Source organism: Platalea leucorodia, assembly GCF_965183815.1.
Source record: "Platalea leucorodia genome assembly, chromosome: 14".
NCBI lineage: Eukaryota > Metazoa > Chordata > Aves > Pelecaniformes > Threskiornithidae > Platalea > Platalea leucorodia.
In genome coordinates this window covers 5,609,462-5,618,812 of record NC_138836.1, presented here as the reverse complement: position 1 = coordinate 5,618,812, position 9,351 = coordinate 5,609,462, and the positions used below count along the sequence as shown (strand labels likewise).

At 55.1% G+C, this 9,351-nt stretch overlaps 1 protein-coding gene across 3 annotated transcripts; it reads right to left on the bottom strand.

The window, feature by feature from the left end:
• Positions 1 to 1,554: 1,554 nt before the first annotated feature.
• Positions 1,555 to 9,069, bottom strand: CHMP6 (charged multivesicular body protein 6). Of its 3 annotated transcripts, XM_082326991.1 has the most exons (8): positions 8,974 to 9,069; positions 8,489 to 8,598; positions 7,823 to 7,910; positions 7,110 to 7,196; positions 6,925 to 6,990; positions 6,569 to 6,649; positions 5,773 to 5,827; positions 1,555 to 4,256 (listed from the first exon to the last, which is right to left on the bottom strand). In XM_082326991.1, exons 1-8 carry the CDS (start codon positions 9,034 to 9,036, stop codon positions 4,204 to 4,206), a joined length of 603 nt encoding a protein of 200 aa, XP_082183117.1. In that variant the 5' UTR covers positions 9,037 to 9,069; the 3' UTR covers positions 1,555 to 4,203. The 3 variants fall into 3 exon arrangements, with proteins under 3 accessions (XP_082183117.1, XP_082183116.1, XP_082183118.1); XM_082326990.1 differs by lacking the exon at positions 1,555 to 4,256 and having other exon boundaries at positions 4,263 to 5,827; XM_082326992.1 differs by lacking the exons at positions 1,555 to 4,256; positions 8,489 to 8,598; positions 8,974 to 9,069 and adding an exon at positions 8,252 to 8,446 and having other exon boundaries at positions 4,263 to 5,827.
• Between the last annotated feature and the right edge of the window lie 282 nt (positions 9,070 to 9,351).

The following is a 9,351-nucleotide window of genomic DNA, read 5'->3' as shown; positions in this document are numbered from 1 at the left end:
CCTGTAAATGTTAAGGGACTGAAATTCACTGTTACCTTCACACGTGCTGTGTCTGTAACGGGCAGGTTTGCCGTGGTGGTTGTCCGGTGGCCCAAACGTCTCCGGTGCCTCTGGCAAGGAGCCAGGGCCGTGCCAGGGCTGGGGGCAGCGGGGAGGGCTCCGGGCGCTGCGTGGGGGTGGCAGAGGAAGCAGCGTGAGGTTGCTCGTATTCCCCAGGGTTTAATTAGCAACGAGCAATGTTGCCTCAACGACTTTCTTCGAGGGAGGACACTCCTCTATTTAACTAAACATCTGGCCAACTAAAACACAGCTGGAAGAGCTCCACGCTCAGCTCGCACTGCAGGGCGCCGGCTCCCACCCTGCTGCCACAGCTGAGCGGGTACGAGGGAGTGTTAATTAAACACAGTTAAACACGGCGCAGCTGCTTTCCCAGGGAGGCGGGAAGCCCCGGCACCTCCTCTGGCAGAGATGGGACGGGGGGCTGAGCTACCGCCAAGGGTCCGGCTGGCCCAGGCAGCAGAGACCCGGAGGCATCCCAGTGCTCCCGTCCCCAGAAGAGATGTAAATCCAAAATAACGGGCAACTAGCTAGTGACAAAACGCCAGCCGGTGGCTCAGAGCCCTCCCTGGCGAGGGCCCCTTGTCCTGCAGCCGTGGCGTCACGCTCGAGGACCGAGCGTGAAGGCGGTGCTGCACGACGGCACTGCTTCCGCAAATGGTGCGCTCAAGAGCCGTGCCGGCTTGGGACGGGCGATGGTCACGCACGGGGGAGTTTCTGTTGGCTGCTTGGGGCGGCTGGGCGACCCCACCGAGCTGGAAACGGAAAATCCTGCCGAGGGAGGGGAAATGAGACCCCAGCCCAGCCAGGGGCAGGGCAAGACGGCCACTGCTGCCATCTGGACAGCGCCACAGCTCCCTGAGAGGCCAGGTGCAGAGCGTTTATTGCTCAGTTTGTCAACAATTCCAAAATAATTCTTTAAAAAAACAAACCAATGTGTTTCAGCTTCATTGCAAACCCAAGGGTGGGAGGGCTGCCTTTCCAAACACCACCCTCCCAGTCTTGGGATCCCTTGGGATCCAGCCCATTACTCCAGCCTCCCAGGAGAGCCCTTTTCCCTGTAAGCCGTTTCTCCGGGCAGCCCCAAGGGTACCGGCCCGAGCCCTGCCCTGCCCCTGGCCCGCCGGCGAGGAGGGACGGGCAGGCACAGCGCTGCAGCGCAGGCAGGGGCTGCTCCACCTTCCCAGCAACGACGGAACCTATAGGTTCCCTTAAACACCGCTCCAGCTCACCTGTGTTTTGCCCGCAGGCCGTGCCAGGCTGTCAGGGCACTGCTGCTGGCTGTCACAGACGAGCCGTTCCCGGCCCGTCCAGGCGAACAGGATTGTTTTTCTATTACACATGGAGCCCGTTCTGAAATTTCCTGCCCACATCTCTCCCAGGAGCAGGGAGTAAGAAGGGGAGGGAGGAGGAAGGCAACTCTTGCTCATCCAAAACATTTACTGTGAAAACACGAGGCTGGAAGAGGAATCGGTGAAACCATTAGAAACCGTTTATTGTTACAGCACACCACAGAGGTCACACACCACTCCTGGCTCTTCCTCTCAAGGAGACACAGCACAATCTGTTTGGTGCAGGGCTTAGAAGAGGAAGCCGTTGGCAATCTGCTCCAAACTTTCCTGTTAGTTCAGTAAATGGCCTCTTTACTGTATTAACAAATGCAAGGAGCCGCGTTAACCCCTTCAGCACTAACCCACTCCCTCTCTGGGCCAGCCTCCACCCAAGGAAAGCACCGAGCGAGAGCGCAGACGGCACCGGGCGTTGGGCTCCCCGCCGGCCGTCACCGGGACCTGGCGCAGCCTCGCCGCGGCTTCCCCGGGGATGGCCGGCGCGCGGCTCTCGCTGCCGGGACGCTCATGAGAAAAACCACCCTGGAGCACAGGGACTGCGGCGCGCTCTCCCTCCTTGGCCGTGGGGGTGTGTGCCAACCCTATTTAACAGGGTTTACGCAAAGTGCAAGCGGCAAAAGCTGTGCTCCCAGGAAAGGTCCCTTCAAGGCCTTCCTGGGAGAGTCCAGCGTTCACGCCTGTGAATTACAAATTAAATAGGGTAAAATGAAACAAGTCGACACCAGGCTGGCAACGGACTGAAGGGGCCTTGAAGAAAAAACATTCCGCAAAAATGCTACAGACACCACCGAGCTGATGAAGACAAGGCTCTCTCTGGTGGAACAAGTGCGCATTGCAAGGCAGCCAGGATGGCAGCTCAGAGCAGAGCCACAGCCTTGCCCAGAGAGAAAAAAAAATAAATCACAGGAGCATGAAGAGAATAAAGCCCTGTCCCATTTGAGCTCCGGCTGCGGAAGCTGGGTGAAGGGTTTGGCTGTTCAAAGGCTGGCCGGGGTCACTCGGCATAGGCACAAGGCTCAGCGTAAACCCGCTCCGCCAACTTCAGAGAAAGTTCTTTGTTTGCTGAAGCTGCACTGTTTAGCAAACACCCCGGCGTTGTTGTGAAACGTTAATTAAGAGAGAGGGCAGTGGAACTGAAAACAAGGCAGCTCCAAAGCGCCTTGAGGGCTCCTGCTCCTTGCAGGAGGACGAGGCTGCCCCGGCCAGCCTTTGGAACGCGACTAACGGAGACGGCACGGAAAGCAGGACTCGAAAACAGAGCTGCCGCTGGCCCGTCACCACATGGAGAGCAGCGCAGTCTGCGGGATTACTTATTATTGTCTAGCACCAGATGACATAACCCCAAAGGCAGTCACTAAAAGTCTCCAAGGACCCTCTGGTCCTTCTGCTGCTGCCACAGAAACAGGGATTAAGGGTTGTGGCTTCAAGAATGTAATAAATAGATCCGCAGTGTCCTGAAGAGCATCTGCAAGCTGGCAAGTAAGCTTGCTTCCAAGAACAGCTAAATCTGCCCACCACCTGGCTGGCCAGGCAGCTTTCCAAACGCTTCATCATCCCTGCCGACCCGAGCGCCCCGCTACAACCACGCTAAGCGCCAGACCATCCTCCGCAGCGCGGGCTCGGAAGGAACGGGTCTCCTTCCAACTACTTATTGAGCAGAGTCTTTGGAGTGTTGATTTAAGAAGCTTCATGCCTCATGTCTGGTACAGAACGAGCCTCACGTTTAGCAGAGCCTGACCTTTCCCGTCTCCGACCCTACGAGGAAATATCAAACACGAGCTGACAACGGGACGCAGAATCGATCTCAGCCCATCTGAACGTTGCAAAGGTGAACTCTGGTGATGGTGCACAGCCAACAAGGGACGACTCCTGGCTCGTAACACAGGCAGAAGACTCCTGGCTGTAATTTTAAGAGGCTCATCAGATTTCTGTCACCCCAGGTCTCGCTCAGCACCATGGGTTACCAGAGGCAGGCAGGCAGAGCAGGATCGGACTGGGAGTCGTTACTGACCGCCTCCGACTCACGCCCAGCCAGAGGCCAGCTCTTCACCTCGCACGGAGATCGGGCTTTTCCCCCAGTCAGCGCCGCCGCCAATAAACGCAAAGCCAAGCAATCGCTCTGAACTTTGCTCAAGTGAAACGCCCTTGCACGTAAGCTGGTTTTACACAAGGCTGACAGAACCTTTTCCAACACAAAGCGTCGCTGCCTGTGGAAGCTCAGGCTTTCAGGCTGCCTGCACTCTGCCCGGGCCCCTGCAGAGCCTCATCCACGCCAGCCAGTCTGAGTTACACGAGGACAAGAGACACCGGCAGCCCTTCCACAAACAGAATCAGGAGAGGAAAAGCAAAGGGACCGAGAGGAGCGCAGACACCAGTGTGGTGAGGAGGGCTCCCCAGGGCAGCGGCTCGTTCTCGCCCAGGACAGCCGTTTCAAACACACGATCGCTCCGAGGGTGGGACTGCCTGGGGATTCGGTCAGAGCAAAGGCAGATTTACCACTGAAAGCAAACCTAAAGAAAGCGTTTGGCTTTGGAAGTTTTAGAGTTGTTGTTTAATCCCGAGACAGCGCAGCTGAGTGAGTTTAGAATTTAAGTTACAAAAAAAGAAAGCACTAGAAAATAATCTTGATACAAGAGCAATAATCAGCTGAGGTTCCCCACCCTGCACAGGGAATCCTGCTCCACAATCCGCCCAGCACAGCTGGGATGCTGCCAAGGCATTGCTTGTTCCCAGCACATGCTGGGATGGCAAACTGTCCTGGGTGAAAGTTATGTGGGGGAATCCCCAGAAGTGGGAGTTAAGACGCTGCCACCAGTTCTGGTTTTGGCCTGTTCTTGACGGGTGACGCTTCTGTGGAAGAAAAAGAAACTTGTTACAGAAACAGAGAAGGCAAATAATCTCCAGTCATCTCCTGCAGAAGGACTAGGACTCGTAATCCACTCCGTAGAGCAACAAATGCTTGCACAGCACCTGAACTAATAAAAGTTCGTTATAAATAATTCCACATACCCAGTATGCCCCTTTTTTTCACCGCACTTGAAGAACTAAAACAGTTGCAGAATGTACCCAACACAACCTTAGTAAGCCACCAGCCCAGCGACACAGATCTAGGGCAGCGAGCGATTGCTCGGAGGGCAGTGGGTAGCCAAGCTTTTCCCCTCTCCCCTTCAATCCGACAACGTGAGTCTAAATGAGGCTCAATCAGCCGCACGCAGCAAGGGCAGCCTGTATTTTGTTTGGCCATCCTGCTGCCAATGGACAGAGATGACATCTGATCCGTGTTTACCAGTAACCAAGCACTAATATGAAACCAGCCTTGTCTCCCACATCCCAGATTGCTCCTGGGCAGATTCCACACAGAGGAAATGGCTTCTTACAGCTCCTGGTTTCCACAAGCAGGGACGTCCAGCTTCTGCGACCGATGGTTCAGTGTTCTGCCGTCCCAGGAGATGGACTCTTTACCAGTTTGCCTTCTGGCACCCAGCTGAGTCCAGCTCTACCTCCCTGTCTGCCTCCAAGGGCAGGCTCCACCTTCAGTTCGTCAGCATGGGCAGACATCTGGTAACACTGTGCAGGCTCCTTCCTCACCAGGCCACAGCGCCCGTTTGGTCACTCTGCTTCATGAGCTCTCTCCCACTTCCCTCTTTGCACCCAGCTGCACAAACCTTGCCATCGAGGCTTTGGATCGCTCAGGAGCAAACACACACATCGCATCAGTTGTGGGGAGCTCACGCTCCAACAGTCCTGGAATTGCGGGACTGCAGCCATCCTCATCCAGCTGGTTCAAAGTTACCGTTGTTACCTGAAGCAAGGTCACAAGAGCTACGAGTAGTCACGAACCTCAGTGAAATCTGGCTTTGTGCAGTGTGAATGCCGATATCTGTGGTCACAAAAAATCGTTCCTGCATAGCAGCACGCTGCGATGACACGCAGGGGACCAGTTTGAGTGTCGTGCGAGAAAGTCTTGCCTGGGTCGAGCAGAGAGCCAAGGAAGGAGTTCCTCACGGAGCTTCACAACGGAACACACGCTGGGTGTTTCAAGGCAGCTGGCAGTCTCACAGCAGGTACAAAGCGTGACTTAAGAACAGCAGATGTAACAAAAAGGAACTCTTCAAGAGGAACGACTAGATGCCGACTGAACAAAGAGGCGAGAGCCTTGGGTCCTCTTATGGTCAAGGGTCAGCTGGATTCATCAGAGCCACGCGGGGGAAGCTTGCAGAGCCCAGATCAACAGGGCCTTGAACCAGAAAGCGTGTATCCCTTCACATTTGCTAGGACAACACTTAGAGCAGGAGAGGGTCTCAGCCTACTGCACGGAACCGAAGCATGAGAAGCCAAAGCTGCAGAGCATAAAAGGGAAGCGTACCTGGGATCTTTTCCGGGAGCGGCTCAGAAGGAACTTCTGGAAGCTCCATCTGTTCCTGCAAGAACAGTAACGACAACAGATGACACACACCCCACATCTGACCCTGGGCGGCGGTCACAGACCCTCGCACCACCATCTTGTGCAAAGATGGTCTGGGAACAGAATAATAAAAGGAGATTTCACGTACAAACTGGCATCTGCCCCCAGAACTGCAGGAAGGGTTACGGGCTCCAGCACTGCCCAGTAAATGAGAACAAGTTTGGGTTTTTTTTTTTTTAATTATTAAATGAGACTTAATAGGAGCCTGTATTAGCTATGAGTCTCCTCAAATCAGTGCTAGCTGCAGAGCCTCTCCACCTCAATCTCCACTGGCTGGACATTCCCTACAGTGAAGCCAAGCCGAGCCAGTGTTTGGAAGAGCCCCAGGCTCCACGGAGATGGGTGGGGACGATAACATACACTGACTGCTGTCATCTGAGCATGATCCAGGACTTTCAAGGTCTTCATCTGGTGAAGTGGAATAGATGCCCAGTAAGAACAGAGATCAGCTGACTGTAACAGACAGCAAAGAAAGTGCAACCCTTAAAAGCATCCCGTTTTTAAATGACCCCTGTGTGCGGTGGTTAGCTTGATCTTTGATGACACAGGAATCAGGCACAAACAGGTATAATTGAGATCTCTGGCAGAATAAGCTAAGCTATCTAGAGTGAGGGAAAAGATACTTTCTCCCCTATTACAAACAGCTTTCTGAAAATGCGGATTAAAAGTAATCATAAGAACATCAGGTTAGTCCTACCTGAGTGATAATGTTTAATTCTTCTAAAATAGCATCTTCATCGTCCTCAGTCAGGCTGCCAGCCAGTATCTCATCTATTTGCTATGAAACAGAGGAAAAGACACAATCCAGTCAACGAGAGCGTAGCAGAAGCACCTCTGTGGCTTGTAGCACAATGCATGCACGCAGAAGAGCAACGTAAACACGGGGTGAAGGGGTACTCGGAAAACGAGCAAAACTAATTTTTCCGCAGGCCACTGAGATTTAATTCCCAATCTGATTGCCTCTAAAATAAGGCTGGGAACATAACGCGCATCAGAGAAACTCTGTATGGCAGGCTGTCTCTGCTCACAACTACCCACGCACACAGTACGTACCCTCTGGTACTCCACAGCATCTTGGGTTTCACCTATTATTCTTTCTACTTCTTCTATTGACATAACCTGAATAAAAGAGACAAAAATCCACGCGTGAGCGAGGTCTGCAGGGAGACGGCTGCAAACACCCAGGACTCTGCGTAGTCCAGGGCAAGAGTGTGCTCGGCTGACTCGGCCACACATACCTGGTGCATTTTGTTCAGACATTCATTGCCTATTTTCAGGCCCTCAATGACCTTCATTTCAATCTGGGTGAATTCAATATCCTGGACCTGAAACGGGAAGGAGAGGGGGAAGCATCACGGGCTGTCACATTCCCATCCTTAGCCAGATACAGACTGCCAAGATCCCCACAGAAACTGCAAGGAGAAATCAGTCAAGAGCACTTCCTCCTGTGAGCAGCCGCTTAAATTATACCAGTAGCAAGAAAGATGCACGCAAAAAGCCTTAACAGGCAACTGCAAAAGCACATCCAACAGCCCGTTAACTGATTTTCTCGCTGACAGCCTAAGCTGAGGCTGTAGTTTCCATGGCCACCCCAGAACAAGCACATTCATTTCTAAAATCAAGGTACCGAGGCAACCTCGAGGAAGTTTCTACTGCAGCTGTCCACACCGTGACTAAAGTTTTACTAATTTACAATGCAGGTATTTAACACATAACCTGCACTACAGGTTACCACCACACACTCACCACTTGGTCCTTTAGGGAAGAGTCACGGCATACGTACGATGTCAGAGACGTCTGCCCTTCGGACAGAGGCCTACGCCCCCCTTTGGCCTTGCCAGTTCAAATACAATTCCACACAACCAAAAGGAACACCCTCCCCAGAAAAAAGACTTATACCAAAGGCAGGCAGCGGGCCACTGGCAGCGTGCAGCAACTGATTCTCACTTACCATCCGCTCCAAGTTGCTGATTTGGTTTTCCGTTTTATCTAGAAGTTGCTCTTGGTAACGCTTCTTCTTTAGCAAGAGCACGGCTTTTCTGAAGGAAAACAGAAGGAGGAAAACTCAGCACAGATGAAAGCAAATAAGCCTAAAAGAATCACATCAAAGCCATGTTTATTTTGTGCTCTTTCCAAAAGAGGGAAAAAACATGTGCAAATTAAATGACAACTCTGAACTGTTTCTGTGAAGAATAAGAATGAGCTAATTAATCATAAATTTGCTGTCTGGTACCTGAAAATTTAGGTATATTTGCTGCAGATTAGGACTTCACTGGGCCAGTTGTGCCGTAGCAACGCAAAATGAAGCCCTTGCACAAAAGGTTTACGATACGCGCTCAAAACAAGACGTAAGAGGCGGCCGCTGACGCGGTGTCCGTACCTGCCACCGACACTGCGGTGAAGAAAGAGAACCGCTTTTTGAAGGCCTGTTTTAACACCAGCCGCGGAACACAGGCAGCCTCTCTTGGTTGTAAGCATAAAACTTTAAGCTAAGCTTCCTTTCCGGACGAACGATCCGTAGGTGCCTCCGCAGCTCACCGGTACCCGCGACTCGGCAGCTTCCCCCTCCAGGAGGGCCCTTCCCCGCACCCCGCGCCCCCGCAGCCCCCGCGCTCACTCCTTCTTGCCCTCCCGCAGCAGCTGCCCGGCCAAGGCTCGCTCTCTCTCCAGGTTCAGGCTTATCCGCTTCTGGTACTGCTTCAGTTTGTCTCGCTGCTGCTTCAGTTGCTAAAAACAAAACAAAAAGAGACGGACAGACAGACCGACCGCGGTCACAACCGGAGCCCTGGGGGTGACAGCACCCCGCGGGCCCGCACAACCGCCGCCCCTCGCACAGGCCCGCTCTCCTCCCGCCCCTGCCACCGGTAGCACAAGCACCGGGGCCGCACCAGCACCGACGCGGCCCCCCCGGCCTCGCCCGCACCGCAAGCGCCCCCCGCCGCCGCCGCCGCCTCATCCCCGGGGGAGCGGAGCGGGGCCGGCTCGGGCGGGGCGGCCCGGGGAGCGCGGCTCACGCTGGGCCCGGCCTCCCCCGCGGCCCCGGCCCGGCCCGCAGCGGCGCGGGGGCTCCCCCAGGCCGCCCCGCGCCCGCCGCCCGCTCACCAGCACCGCCTTGTCCTGCTCGGTAACGCGGCTCCGCCGCTTCCGCCCGAACAGGTTCCCCATCGCCGCCGCTCCTGCCCCGGGCGGCGCGGCCGCCCCGCCCCCGGCCCCGCCCCCGGCCCCGCCCCCCGACGGCGGCCGCGCAGGGCCCGGCCCGGCAGAAGGCGAAGGCGAAAGCGAGCGCGGCGCAGGGGCGGGCGGGCGCCGCCAGGGGGCGCTATGGGGGCGCGGCGGGAACGGGCGGGGAGGGGAGGGGGGACGGGGGAGGGGGGTGTAGGGGATGGGGGTATAGGGGATGGGGGTATAGGGGATGGGGGCTATAGGGGAAAGGGGGTATAGGGGATGGGGGGCTATAGGGGATGGGGGGCTATAGGGGAT